The sequence below is a fragment of the Aphelocoma coerulescens genome, chromosome 5, assembly GCF_041296385.1.
Source record: "Aphelocoma coerulescens isolate FSJ_1873_10779 chromosome 5, UR_Acoe_1.0, whole genome shotgun sequence".
NCBI classification, from domain to species: domain Eukaryota; kingdom Metazoa; phylum Chordata; class Aves; order Passeriformes; family Corvidae; genus Aphelocoma; species Aphelocoma coerulescens.
In genome coordinates this window covers 36761031-36777126 of record NC_091019.1, presented here as the reverse complement: position 1 = coordinate 36777126, position 16096 = coordinate 36761031, and the positions used below count along the sequence as shown (strand labels likewise).

The 16096-nt window shown below is 37.9% G+C and overlaps 1 protein-coding gene across 5 annotated transcripts in view; it reads right to left on the bottom strand.

Moving 5' to 3' along the window:
• Window positions 1-16096, bottom strand: part of MEIS2 (Meis homeobox 2) — a 173878-nt gene that overhangs the window by 141516 nt on the left and 16266 nt on the right. For all 5 annotated transcript variants that reach the window (XM_069017705.1, XM_069017701.1, XM_069017704.1 and 2 more), the window contains one exon: window positions 15029-15143. In XM_069017705.1, coding sequence (XP_068873806.1) covers window positions 15029-15143 — 115 coding nt within the window. The remainder of the gene's footprint in view (window positions 1-15028; window positions 15144-16096) is intronic.

The window sequence follows — 16096 nt, the reverse complement described above, 5'->3', positions numbered from 1 at the left end:
AGATCAACCTATGCCTGTTTCCCTAAAATGAAAGACATCTATATGCATTAAGCATTTTAGTAACCTTTGAATCAAAACTTAATTTTGTAGTACTATAAACTTATGGAATTTACCTTTTTACACAAAAGGGATAAAAGACTGCTGACTAAATATGTCTATTAAAATAAAACATTATTAAGTTTAACACTTTGCATCTAGAAATATATGTCTAAATTTACCACTGGGGAAAAAAAAAAGATATGAACCAGAAATATTTTCTTACTCAAATACGTTTTCACATTGTGACAGATGTTTTGCACAAAATATGCTAAGTGTCTGAATACACAAAATGAATCTTAAGTGCATGAACTCAGAAGCAAATGAAAGCTAATCAAAAGTCTAATAAGGTAAAGCAGACAAGACTTACCAACTTCAAGGAAAATATTTGTAGTTCATGACTAGAGCAAAAGTATCAATTGAAAAAAAATCCTACAAAGGCTGAGGTGGCCAATATTAACCCTACTGTGGACCTCTTGATTTCAGTAACAGGACTTGTAATATACAGAGTAACAAAATGTAATATCCTTTGCCAGACTGAGGTCCTATGTCAGCTGTTGTAGGCACTTCTGAAAATGGAAAGTCTATGCTGAAACATACATAGGAGTTTTAGTCCTTTGCCATTTCTTGCCTAAAAAATATTTGCCATTGCCATAATGCTAATTATTACATTAAAATCTTTAACAAGTGGCAGATTATAATTTGGACTTCATCTTAATACTGAGAAATAAAAATAAAAGGCATTAATAAAGAAATGATATAAAGGTGATAGCTTTTGGCTGTAGAGAACACACGGGGCTCTAAAAATTTTCTCAAGGCAGAGAACTGACAGTTACACTCATAGGGTTTTACATGTTCTATGGCCTGAGTATTTTTCATTCAAAACAACTTTATTAGCAACCTGAGAGCACAGAAAAACAGGAAAAAAAAAATCCTTCTATAAAAACTGACATACTCCCTTTTTACTTTTTGCAAGAATTTCCTTTATATAAACCATTAGCAAAAAAAAAAAATGTTTGGGCATGAGGTGGATGAACAGCATACGTGGTTGTTTTAGACAAGGGAAATTATGTACCTAGATGAATGGAAGTCCATGAACACCAAGCAGTTTAATCAAGTCAAAATTATTGTTGTCTCAATGAAGCACTTGGGATACTGTTTGAGCACCAGGACCTCAATATGTTAGGTACTGTACAAATAAAGCACAAGGACAACCCCTCTCCCTTTTTTTTTTTTAACTGGCAGAAGCCCAATGTACCTCCATTGATTTCAGATGTATTAGGAAGGAAGGGCCTGATCCAAAGCTCACTGAAGTCAACCAAAGTCTCTTTCTGTTGATTTAACAGGCTTTGGATTAGTCCCTAAATAAGAACAGATTTTGGCTCAGCTAAAGGATTTCACTTAAGCCCTCTGCTTGTTCAAGCATCTAGCAGGAGCTAAGAGAACACTGCGGTCCTTCTGAGTAGGAGGCTGTGTTCATTCCAAACTATCCCCTTTAACAGATGTACAGGGTCAGGAGTCCCACGAAATGGAGAACCGTCAGTAAGTGGTGAATCTGAGGTGGGAGGAATTAGGAAGGAAGCTTCAAGCTGAAAAATTTTGATTTGTGCTATTTGTGCTATGTTCCATCCTCTTTAGGCAGGAGTGTAAAATTAGAGAGGGAGTTCATGTGAGTTTCCCAATTTTACGCTCGTAAATTATTTAAAACCTTAGCACCAAGTCCCGCAATAAAATTTTATATGTGTATTTGCCATACTCACTCTGCTGAACTCCCTGTGAATGAGGGCTGCCTTTAGTCAAGGTATGACCAGCTTGCAGCTGTATGTGGAGAGGCCCAAGGAAAATTTAAACATATGTAATTACTTAAACAAGTGTCGCCAGAGTAAGCTGGTGGGCATAATGCAAGATTATAAGGAAAAGTGCACTCTTTACTTATTTAAGAATTAAATGCTAGGGTTGTCAAAAAATTTCATGGTACAAATCACATATTAATAGAGAATTTGCTGAATTCCCCTCTCTCGCTTTCATGGCTGCTCCACCAATCCTTGTCAGTTATAGCAAATGCTTTGTTTACACAAGAAAATAGAAGACCCCAATCCTAGCCTGTGCATGAGGAATGTATAGTGCCAAGGGTGTACAAAGGTAACCACCCATAAAATAATTTGAGCTCATTCCATGAGTTATGAGGCCAGCAGTTTAGGACAGCACTCAGTGCAAGTTTGAGCATCTGGAGTTAGCAATGGACTTCAGCCTCAGAGCAGCTGGGAAGCCAGTGAAGCAGGGGGAAACCACTTTGTCTTTCTCTTTCCTGGGCTCACTGCCCCGGCTGTAGGTAGGAATAGGGTCACCAGGGCCATTGTGCCAACTCTGCCACCAGACAATTTCCCTGTGTTAGCTCCTTATGCTGGGGTAAAGACAGCTTCACAAATAACCTAAAAACAGACAGGCTTTGGGGCTGTCATTTATAAACCACCCATATGTAGCAGTAGAAAACAAAGAATCATTTACTTTCTTCAACTCCACACCTACCTGAATTAATATATTGAGTACAATCAAACAGAAGCAGTCAAATTCCTTTAAGTTTGAGTTTACTGCATAGCTTTATTCTCTCCAACAGAGAAATTTTCAAAACTGTTGGCATTTCAAGAAATTAACTGAACTGAGAGCACAAATTAATTTTCTCTGAAGCTCAATTTAACATATAAAAACCACCAGAGGAAAAAAATTATTCAAAACTTTGCCGTACAAATACAAAAAACCTGGTGCTTATTAACATTTGTCCTCTAGAATGTAGGGCATGATGAAGTTTTGTTCCAAAATATATTAGGAAGTATTAGAACTTTATCTTTTTGTAGATCCTACATGTCTTAATGGCAGTAGTTCCCATGGGAATTATAAAAAAAACTAATAGGGGTTTTTTTGTGTATTTGTTTTTTAAGATAAGAGAATTATGCTCTGCTTTCATTTATTTAGATGAATTTGACCCAAACTTTGCATATCTGAAAGCAGTAGCACCCCTGCTCTTGCTACTGATTCCATGCAAAAAGGATCAAGATCTTATGGGAATAGTGTCTTTTTCTTCTCTCCTCTGAGAAGGAAGAACTGCTTTTAACTGACTCACACTGCCTTCCTTCAAACCTTCTCTGGAAAGTCCTCCACTGATTCATGAACAAAAGACAGATCTTTCATGAGTACTGTAACTGTGATCAAGACACCTAGTTGGTGCACTTTAAAATATTATTCTTAGGTTCTGTAGAAAGCCAAGCTACTGAATCTAGATTGTTGCACTTATTAAGACTAAAAAAAGTAATAACTCTAAAACAGCAACAAAAAATGTATCAATTCCCCCTCAAACGGATAAGATGTATTTCATAATTAACAAAAAACACCTAAATAGGAAGTGGACTATTCATGATACTGCTGCCATCTCTGATGACCTAAGCTTTTATTCTTAGCAACCACTGCCTTTGCATATGCTGAAAACTCATAGGCAACAAAGCAGGAGGTATGCTACATCTTCTCATGCCAGGATGAAGAAAATCAATGTCCATGTTTAAAAGACAGAGCTATTGATGTGCAGGGTCACTAAGCATCACAACATGTTCTATAGATCTAGAGTACTAAGGAATTCCTAAAGAAGGAAAAAAAAACCAACAGTGCATTTTATAAACTTGTTTAAAACCAAACCCTTGAGTCCCTAGGAGCTAAATATGAATACATAATCCAAGTTTTCCTTGGTCTAGAGTTACTGTGCTTTTTCAGGGGGAGAGAAACAAAACCACTAAACAAGGAATACAATATATAATGATACAGTGATTTTTTAAACATTGAAAACACTTTAGACTTTTCATCTTTACGGAAACATCGCTAAAGAAGTGGTGATGTGATCCATGCCAACCTTTTTCCACTACTTCATAAGTCTTGTTCATTAAAAACAAAGTTATAATACAAAGTTAAAAGATCAAGGCTATTTCATTCACATATTTTCACCTTTGTGGAAAAAAGAGGAAGTGTTTTTAAATAAACAATACAATAATTTACGAATGCAGTATATCCAGAGCTTATTTTATGAAATTCAAGGAGGCCAAGAGAAGAACACGCCTGAATTTTCTACATAAACTTGCATTCCTGGAATATCAGAGCAGTCCACAACAACAGACAACCATTTCATACAATTCATGGAACTCTAGTGCCCATTGTACAGATGGGAAGAACACATGTCAGAGAGGGCACATAACTTACACAAGGTCCACTCAGATCCAGTTCTGCACTTAGTTGCTCCTGGGTAGACAGACATACCTTTACTGCATGAGAAGCTGAGAAGCTTCAGGGAAACCCACCAAAATAACAGATGTCTTCCCAGCCACCATAATTGTTATTTGGATAATGCCTGCAGGTAGTGGGATAATTAAGGTGGCCATCACTGTTTCCCTGTATTATCTTATCTTTATGACTACACTGCTTTTTTTATAGCTCACGTAACACCAGAAAGTTGCAAGTCTAAATTTCTACATGTGTTTTCAGGTGTACTTTGTTATTCTTGCAAACATTTTTAAATACTCTTTTATATTTACTGCATGCACAATGACTTTCACAAAGCAGTAGAAACAACTGGTTAAAATGACAATCACTTATTTGAAGATGATATCCCAAATATATAGATACTCATCTGATTCTAAAAATCCTCAGTTTATCAAGACTTACATGTAGATGGCTTGATTTTTTAGTGAATGAAAAACCTATCTGAATCATACAATAACTTAAGTGAATAGCAAGGTAAAAAACAGGAGAAATTACTCACTTTAGCCTATATAGATCTTCCTGCAACCTCAGCTCCAGCTTTAACAACCTGTGGTACCTGTTACTAGAAATTACACTAAGAAAGTATATTTAGACACCAGACTTAGGTTTATTCATACCCCACAATGAGTTACTTAAATGAGAAGTGATTTTATAAATTAAAAACAACATTTTACATCAATTCAATATCAGAATGGTTTGAAAATTCAGAACTGTAGACAAACGTGCCAAATCACATTAAGACTCAGATAAACACAGCTGTCAAATCTTCACCTGTCCTACTTCCCCTCCTATATAGATATAGAAGCTGCTCAGAAGCTGTAAGAATCAAGGAGTGGTTAGCACTCCTCAGGCAAGAAGACAAGGCATTAAGACAAAAGGCCAGCTTACTACAATGTCTGGTGCCATAATGCAGTGTTTGATACTCTAGAGGGCCTTCAACAAGTACTGTACAGCAAAAAAATCAATCGAAAATCAGCATGATAACAGAGCATGAGTTGCCCTCTAATAGCCTTAAGCCCCACGTGGCTACCAGGGTCCCTTTCCTTCACCAGGCTGCCCTCAGCTGGGTGAGCCTGCCCTCCTGCCCTGAGCACTCTGGATAGGTTGGTACCTCCTTCCTATGGCTTTCCCCTTCATTCTGGTTCTGGTAGGGGTGAAGCTAATTTTCTTCACAGTGGCTACTATGGGGCCATGTTTTCTGTTTGTGCTGGAAACAGTGTTGATAACACAAGGGTGGGGTTTTTTTGTTGCTGAGCAGCCCTTGTACAGTATCACCAGCACAGAGGCTGGAGTGCACAAGAACTTGGGAGGACACACACCTGGGGTAGGTGACCCCAGCTGACCAGAGGGATATCCCACACCATATGGTGTATTGCCCAGTGTATAGTGCTCTGGAAAGAGAAGGGGAAGATGCCCAGAGTGATGTTACTGTTGTCCCCTTAAGTCACCCTTATTCATGATGGAGCCCCGCTTCCCTTGAAATGGCTGAACACCTGACTGCTGAGGAGAAGTACTGAATTCATTGTTCTACTTTACCTATTAAACTGTCTTTATCTCAACCCATTAGTTTTTTCAATTTTACCCTTCAGATTCTCTCCCCCATCTCACTGGCAGAGGGGAATGTGCAAGTGACTGTGTGGGGCTGAGATGACAGCTGGGGCTAAACCACAACCACCTTGCACAGTAAATGAAGCTAACAATGGCTCTTTTTAACTTTTAAAAGTGGAATTTGATTTTTCTTGGCATAGATTTGAAGGCTGTCAGTTCTCTCTCTCTCTTTTTTTTTCTTAAATAAATGTCTCCTCTAAGTAAACCTACTGATTTTGGACTGTAAACACCCTCAGCATTAAATAGATCCCTCTAATGCTACGGCTGAATATACATAGGTGATTCCTCTGTCATGTTTAACAAGTACAACTCTAGATGTACAAGAGAAAGAAATACTATTCAATTCCATGAAAATTGTTATGCATGCAACAAAACGGGCCTACAAATATTTCACTCATATGGTAGGTTTAATTTCAATATTTCTTTAATTACTTTCCAACAATGTCTGGTTTCTGTTGAATTTACGCTAGTACTTGGCATTTGATGCAACCCCAAAAAGATAAGATACATATGTCCCCTCTTCACAGTCTTGGCATTTTTACCTTAACTCAGGCATTGAAGAGATTGGTTTGAAAAATTACCTTGCTGATTAGCTGGGTTTTCTGGTAAATATATTGCCTTAACCCTTACATTTTGAATATGACATAAGGTATACAAACGTTCTGTCTGACTCAACAGCAACATATCATGGTTTAAGGAGGACATGTACGCTGATCTCTGTGAGCAAAGAAAGAGCTAATTGGGAGTTAGATTCAGTGTGATTATCAGCTTGTTTATGATAAGGGAGTACTCTTCTGAATAGCACTGTAAATTCATTCCCTGATTGTGGTGTTAAACCACAGCTCACCCCTCCCCCCCCCCTTTTTTTTATTTGGTTAGAAGGGGCTTTAAACTATTTTAAGCAGATGACAGTGTCATGCTTTGATTTTCGTCCATCTTAAAAAATAAATCAGCTACATGAGCCTGATGTCAAATTTCACTTTCTAATCGGAGAAAGGCACATTTTAAGTGTTTACTATAAGAACACATTTGGGTAATTTTTCCCCATGTCATTATGAACATTAGACTGACCCAATTAATATGAAATGTTTCTATGCTGCTGGAACAGACCGTGTTACAGAAAGAGCCATTTGCACAACCTGTTCATGATTATGGGCCATAAGGACACAAAGATGGCATAGACATTTGTGGACCATCTGAATTCTTACAGGGGAACGGGAAAGAGGAAAAAAAAATTTTTGTTAGCTGACTGTTGTGGGTCATGTTTTTTAATCCAGAGTATTGGACATGTAACACAGCAACAAGAGCTGATCATTTTGTTTAATCACCTTTTGGATCCGTGCCAGATGGTCTCTATTGAGAGCGCTGCAAACAGAGAGAGATGAACTGCGTCTAACATGCCACTAGAGCTTTCCCGTAAATGTCTGAGAACTGAATCCAACAAGAATTTAGTCTCAGAGCAGAAAGGGATACATTTAAAAACTATGTGCATTAACTATACTTTTCCCCATAGAATCCTCACTTGGCATGAATAATTTACCCTCTCTTATGCTAATGGGATCATGAAAGTATCCCTGTGTCTTTAGTGCAGCTATTCTCAGCTTTCAGTAATTACCCCACCCAGTGAAAATAACATGGCTCCTGCAGCTGAACGGCCTACCAGTACCTGGCAATTAGAAAGATCATGGCTGACAGAGGAGCGGTCCAGAGATGGGCACACAAGCTTCGGCAGCCTGAGGAGCAGCTTGAAAAATTAAAAGCCTTCCACTGTGAACATTTCCGTAGTTGCTTAGGATCAACATGGAGAGAGCAGCTCCTGCAAGGGCATTTTTATTTTTTAAGGATGAGCAGCCCTTGTACAGTATTCCAATGTACTGTTCAGGCACCCTCATATTAAGAAATAGAAACATTTCTTAGTCATCAACAGTTAAAATAAAGCTTATGGGTTGGGTTTTTTTAATAAGAGCTGTCTTAATAAACAAGAGGGAGAGAATTAAAAAGTCAATTAATGAGTGTCTTTCAGTATCTGACAATTTTATCTGCCAACACAAAGGAAACCCTGTAGTATTTCATTAGTGAAAAGTTTTTATAAAACCATTACAAAGAACTAGGCTTTGACCTCTGTCCATAGCACTCCACGTTAGGTAGTTCACTATGTAAAAATTATCAGGCTAAAACATCTGGGAAAGAAAGCTATGAAACAGCAGGGAACGTGGCTGGTTTATTGTTTATCTTTTGTTTATGAGGCAGTATTCAAGTTTAATTACTACTCTAAATTAAACTCTAACAGGCATCAGGAGACATCCCTTTACACAACTATGTTAAAAAAAAATCCAGAGATTCCAACACTAGATCTTTCAAATAAATTGGTGTATATAGGAAGAAATTAGTCTGTAATAACACAGGAAGATATTTAAGCACTTAATACTGTATATTTGAATGTGTTGCATTTTGAAGCATTAATATTGTAACAAACGTACAATTATAATTTAGTGAATGGAATGTTATCTAGCATTTGGAGGCAGATTGGGTTAGGCTGAATAGGATCTGAGATGAAAAGAATGGCCTAAGGGGAAAGCCTACCTTTTTATTTTGAAATACAAATACATAAATAAATATATATAAGCACACATACACATATATGTATTTAAAAATACCCAGAAACATGAAGTCAGAGGCAAACCTCTCCACAGTAACAATCTTTTAAGTAAAATCATGTCATTTTTTTCTCTGAACATTCACATATAAAAGTTCACTATGAAGGAAAGAGTTCACTATGATTACCGTAACAGTAAGTGACCAGTTTTAGATGAACTTAGCTGTAGGAAAAAATAAAAGTTGAAAGCAACTAGCAAAAGATTATTCCAGATGGCATCTGTCATATTGTATTTAGGGTTATTTTAAAGAGATTACTGCCACTATGAAAACATTCCATTGACAGAGTTTTACTAGGCTGCATTTGAAACCCCGGCAAAACATACTACAAATATGGAAGTAAATGTGTATGTAGATTTTTATCTACATCTAAGTCTACAAACCTACATGGATTAAAAGGTAAGAGTGAGGTGAGTAACTTCAATACAAGTATAATATTTTAAACACCACACACACACTCTCTAAGCTTTAATTTAATTAAAGGTGAGGAATTTGCTACCAGCCTGATTATTAGAAAACTGCATAGTGAAGTGAAGACTCACTATGAAATTTTAATGCTACTTATTGAATAGTGGGTAGGGACACACCTCTTTTTGCAATTATTGTTTAATTGCTGGAGTTGGCAAACATTTATTTTTTCTTGCAATAGACAGAAATAAAAGAAAGGATGGGAGGATACCAAAATTTGACTATATTTAGCTAAGCTGGTTCTGGCATGATCATGGTTAATGTGCATGTGGTGTGCAGTGTGAGCTCAGCAGTTACTGGGCCAACTGTCTCAGTATTTCTGGGAATTCTGCCTATTCACAGTGCAGGGATTGTTCAATTGCTGCAAAATGTACAAAATGAATTTTACAAAAATGAATTGTAAGGAAGGCCCCATTACAACGATTTTACAGCAAAGATGTCAACATCAATTTTTCTTTCATGCATAGCTAATGATTAAAACAACATATTCCATTTGCCTAAGAATTTATTTCTTATTGGCACATCAAAATATTGAAATACAAAGTTATCTTTACTCTACCCTTATTACTCATTGCTGCTGAACCCACACCATTGTTCAAACCATGAAAAAATAAAGCAAACTTGGCAAGAAATACTTAAAACAAAGGCTCATCAATATTCTCCAATTTGTCAACATCTCAATTACAGCAATGGAAAAAATGTAAATTTCATGTGCTTTGAACACTAAGGGGTCTATTCTTCTGTCAGTGCACATGCGTAACTCCCATCACCATTAATGGGAATTACTCATACATATCAACACAAGGACGGGCCCCTCAAACTTGAAAGGAAAAGATGAATTAATAAGGGCTACTCGCTTCCTGTATCTTCCTCAGTTGAAAAAAGTCATTGTTCTTTAAGAGTTTTTCATACTTCATACAGTTCACCTTTATAAGAACTGTGCCTTCTGAAATAATGCATCTCCAGTGAAGCATTATTTATTAGCAAGTTTGATTTTTCACAGTCTGGATGTTTGAGCCTTTCTATCAGGAATTTCCTTTCTTACAGAAGGCAGCTCTCTCCCAATAAAACCATACCCTATCATTTTATAGGTAAAAATACAAAGGAATAAAAATGTGTTCTGAATCTTTATGATGAATATGCATACTAGCTTCAGCAGGCTTACCATACTTACAGAACTAGGAAAAAGAAGTTTTAGCATTAGCTTTTGGGTTAGCTTCCAAAGACTTAGCATGAACATGTTATTTTTTAATTGTTGCTAACATCAACATATCCCTCTCCTTTTTCTAACTACAGGAGTTTGGTTCTAAGATTTGTGTAGTGCCAGTAGAGCTTCTAATACTAGGATAGACCTTTGGGCTTTATCTCCTAGTCTTGTAAACAAATTTGATTTGCATACTATTTTTATTATAAGATGGTATTTACTGAATAGGAAATATACTACCTATTTTTTCCAACAAGCATCGGTCCGGAGAGTTAACCTGTGATGGATGCTTCACTTCAGTTAATACCTTAGTTGACTTTGTCCTGAACCAGAGCATGGAGTCTTTGCCAAAGAAAGCTATTGTGGACAGACATCAAGCTGGCACAGAAGTGCTTCTAAACTACTTTGAGATTTGCCCTGGAGAGTAGCCTCAGATATTATTTATAAAGGGGCAGATCATTCAGCACAAGTAGTTACATAAAAAAAAAACCAACAAAAAAAACCAAAACACCAAGCCAAAAAAGCCAGACAACAATGAATTACTCACTCACATGTATAAAGCAAAGTAGATGTGATACTCATTTATATTTTTACTGCTCTATAACCTATAAGAATTTTCTTATCTCTGGCTTCTTACTTATGATCAAGTTTGTCACCCCAGGTCTAATCCTAAAAAGATGCTGACCTTCCTGGAATATCCTGAAGGAAGACAGCCTCCATCTGATTTGGATGGATCAGGCCCTTTGAGTGAGTGAACTATGAATATGACAGATCAGGTGTACAATCCTGGTATCATAAAATGTGAAACTGAAATTATTCCCTGGTGCTTTCCTGTAGACCACATGTTTTTAAACCTTAAAAAGATTTATTTCCCATTTTTCATGCATAATCTGCCGTATTCATTATTTGCAATATCCCATAAAGAAATTAAATAGGAATTAAAATCTGGGACATCATATCCATCACTGTGGTACAAACTGATGCCAAATTCTAGAAGTCATTTAGCCTTTTATGTAAAGGCAGTGGCTGTTTTCACTTTGTTTCACAAAGAATAAAGAAAACACAATACCCCAGAAGACTTTCAGATGTGTTTTTTCCTCTCCAAAGAAAAGGGTGGATGATAAAGCTACACACACCTTTTAATCTTCCACTTAGAGTTTTTACACATATATTCTTTGGCAAAAACCCCAGGGTCTTCTCTTTCCCCTCCCCTTCTCTCACCCCCTTTCCTGCCATCTCCCCTGCTATAACTCAGCTAACCCAACAGAACCAGTCAGTTTTAAATTTCAGTTGGGACCCCGGTGACCTGTTAATGAATCTACAGAGAGGAGAAAAACTCACAGTGTTGAGTTATGCCTGGTGTTGCTAGCTGACTTGGAGTCAGAAATGCTTGAAGCGTTAACGTAATTGCAAGAATGTGAAAAATGAAGCGTTGGGCTCCTGAGCAAAGCGAAAGGTCAAAGCAAGCCCTACACAAAACAAGTCTCTGGAAGATGGCCTCATTAGACCATTAAATCAGCTTCTCCTTTTTCTCCTTTGTAAGATGTTTAGAGTGTTTTATTTTTATTATTGGATACATTTAACTCTTTCCAGGGCAGGCAGAAAGTTGATCAGACCTACTACATAATTACTAATCTTTAAAATAGTATTATACAGCATTGATTTGCATTTGTGGATCTGAACTGGGACAAAGTCAATAAATGCTTGGTGGATTACAGATCACTACTACTTTGGTTTGCCAGATGATCAATATGTTGTATAGCTTAGTTTTCTGTTGAACAAGTGAGGTGACATGCTAAGAACAACATAGACACTCACCACTAATAAAATTAGGATAATCTTTCAACATTTACTGCCTGAAGGCCCTTTACTTAACTCTTCCAATGCCAGCATGTTTCTAATAATACCAAACAGAGACTAGATTAACCCTTTTGGTGCCAAAGGGCAACCATGCAATGTAGAGAAGAGACTGTCCTCCATAAAGAGGACACATTTTTTACTTGGTTCAAACTGTAAGAATTATGGAAGGACTCCTCCAGGTAATAAACAGCTCTACCTCATGCAGAGAAAGTCTGCAAAAAACAGTCATCACTCACCCTAATCCTTTCCATCTCCTCCGTCCCCAAAAGAAAAGAAAAGAAAATAATAATTAAAAAAAAAAAAAAATCACAGGATGCACATCATAGACTTAAGGCAAAAGCAGAGACCCCTGGAAAGAGTGCTCTCAAAAGCCAGAAGAGACTTACTCTAGGATGAATCAATCTCTGCTGCCACCAGGCATTAGTGGAGAAGACTGTAAGTTGCTAATGTAACCCAAGATTCTCTAATGAGCTCCCATTTCCAAGAAATCCTTTGGGGCAAGTGGAATACTTGAAGCAGCATTTGTGGAAGCTCTTGGCAAAACTGGAGGGAAACCAAGCTGACCCAAGTAAGTAACTGCACTGGAATAGCTCAAGAGGGCATCTATCCTTCTTGGCATTGCCTGGGAACAGCTCACTGACAGCTCAGGAATCATAAGGCAAACTCTGTCCCCCTCAAGAAAGCCTAAGGAAAATTCAAGACAGACTTCACTCTCTTTAGTCTTTCCCAGGACTGAGAGGGGGAGAGCAATCCAGAGCCATCTCCAATGGGAATTCTGCTGGTGCTGTAGAATCATCTTTCAGCTGCCAGCAGCTGAATGGAATGGTGATTTGCCACTGGACGTCTGCTTCCCTTTAGAGGGCCCAGCTGAGCACAAAAGGAAACACACCAGCCATGTTTTACCCTGCTGCACTGGACAGCACTACTGACTGATTTGTTCCTCTTCTGCAGAAATGAATAACAGGTTTCTTGAAACCATATATATTAGCAGAAACCTGTTTCCAAAGGAAAGTTGGTGCAGTAATCATCAACTGCTTTTTCTAATGCTTAGCAATATTTCCCAAGCAACCTGAGTTACATGACAAGGGATCAGAGACTATGAAATGCAAGATCTCTGGATATTGATAAAAGGGATTTCTTTATATCAAGCATGGCTCAACAAAGGAACTTTTCCAATTTCTAAGGGATTCCTGGGGCAGAGGTGTGAGGAAACTTTCTCCCTAGGGGTGGAATGAAGATGGCAGACCACTCGAAAGAATCATTTTTACGCATGCAAATCATATGCTACACCAAGCACTTTAGCTACAATATACCACGTAAACATTTGATCAACAGTAACGCCTATGGCCAGCCAATAGACATAACACCAATATGCTGTTTAGCAGTCAAGCTCTCCCTATCATTAATTGTTGAGGCTGCAGTGGTTCATGCTGGGTCTTGTACAGCTCCAATTTAATCCCATAGCATAAAACCCTTGTGACTCATTTTGGAGTTGGATCACACCCTGTGCCACGGCCGCTTTCTATCAGCAATAAGATTACAAACGTATAAACAATTCTTACAAATAGGAGACAAACCCAAACCACTCTACCAGAAACAAACTTTGCAAGTTCCTAGAATGGCAAAGGGTACAACACCAGATCATCAGACAGATGAGGGGAACTGGCTCTGTGCCAAGCAGTGGGCCACCTAAGAGACATCAAATCACATATCTGTGATTCTAAGCATGGCAAATGTAATGGTGGGAAGCAGTCTGCAGCATGAGAATAGTCAAAGCAGCTCTAGCGCTGAAGGCTTCTACCTTCTTCAGTTCTGGGATCCTGCAAGGCTAGTTGGATGTCAGCCCTGTAGTTGGCTCTGCTGGGCACGTGGGGGAAAAGACAGGCAAAATACTGCAGATGAAGGAGAAACATCTCCTGGTGAGACCATATCATAAGACCTTATAGAGGTAATGTCTCTCGCACTAGCAGAAGCTTACCATGTTTACAAAGAAAACCAAGAATGGAGTCCACCTTAAATTTTGGACTTAAAAAAAGAAAAAAGAAAAAAGAAAAAATCAGCTCTTGAGTCAAGATCCAAGAGTGACAGCAGGCCATCTTTACCCAACGTTTAGCACTGGAGGCTTGACTCTTACACCTTCTGGAGTCACTTATTCTTCTAATGAGCACATGTAAAACACTATCATAACAGAATGAGAGCCTTTGACACTCACTCAGCATGGATGCAGATGACCACACATAAGGCGCAATGCAGTAGGAAATAAAACAAAAAACCCTGAAATAATAATCAAACCTTCTGAACCCTGAGAAAGTTTCACTGTATATAGATATAGAAGAGGTTTTGCAGTTCAGGTATATCTCTATTTACCATTCAGAATTCAGATTTTCAGAATCAGGAAAAAATATGTACAAGCAAACATTTCAAGAAACATTTTTCTGTACAATTTGGGGCTTGCTTCTACTTTATATAATTTAGCAGCTTCATAACTTCACATAGAAGTCTCTTTCCCAGATAAAACTACAGGTTAAACTCTTTAACCCATCTTTAACTCAACTCAAACAACTGCACCGCAGCTGGAGAGTATGTCTGTCATTATATTTACTTACACCACACAAAAATAAACTGTAGATAACCAAATTTGTAAAGGAATTGGCAGAACTAATCAATTGTTATTACAAAGCTTGTTTGAAGATTAGATATTTCACTTTGAAATAATAATAAAATGCAGCTAAGTGGGTTAGGAAAAGGAAATACCGTCTCTCTAACTTACAGCTGATTATACTGCAAGTCTGCCACTCCATGTTTACTCTAAGGCAGATGTACTGATATAATGAAAAAAGCTGGAGTTATTTTAGTCATGCCTACTTTGTGGAGGGAAAAAGTTTGACCTTTTACCTTGCTCGCTGCTGTTGTCTCCACTCTGGGAAGCGTGGCCCCCGCTGGAGGGCCCTGGTGTGCCTGCCGAGTGCGTTGAGGTTGCATCATCGTGGTCTCTCCAAGATGAAGGATTCTGGTGTCAGAGTGCCAAGGAATTTTTTCCACGGTTCCCATTCCAATAGCAAATGAAGAACAGAAAGCAAACCAGGAGAAGAGGGGAGGAAGGGGAGGAAAGTATACACATTAGCATTTGTGAAATGTGCCAAACACCTATACTATTTGCACAGTGTAATAATTCTTCAGCAAAGGCAAGCAGAGGAGATACAAAGATTTACTTGTTAAAACATAAGACAGATTTTTTTTCTTTTTTAAACTTTCCACAGAGTTGTCTGGATTTAATTGTTTGAGTAGTACTGCATAACAATATTTCAGGAGAGACAAAAAACCTGTAAATACAGTTTGTCACTGAGCTCTACAGGGTAGTGGAGGGGCAGGGGAGGGAAGAGCACCTACCTACATAGTTTATGATACTAAGTGCTCTCATTAGGATCAGGATAGTTGGTATGCAAACTATCTCCCCACACTTTGTTTTTCCACACTGACTACAGCTGCGAGGGGAGAAGAAGAGGGAAAATGTTTCAAGAAGTACAGGAGAACATGCATGGGAGAGGAGTGTGTCCTCATTCCCTAACCACGCTGTCACCCATTTAAATGCTGGAAAAACTTCCAACAAAATCAAAGTTTTGAGGGGAAAAAGCAAGCTTTCTCTGAAAGACATTATATATCAGGAAAGATGCTTCCTCACCCCCAGCCATCACCTTGATATGACACATTTCAAGAAACTTTCTAGATTTATCACTCTAACAGTTCACTTACAAGAATTGTCAAGAATAACCACCAGGTGATTATATAAAATAACATGTATAGTGATTTTTATGTAATTCTTTCTACATTACTATGCATAAAACACTACAAAAGGGAATGCAGAAGACAGACTTACAAAGTTTGCAAAACTTGGCTAAGAGCTGAACTACTGTACTTAAGTCACATAATTCATGTATACTTTGTAATTTATTGGGTATTGGC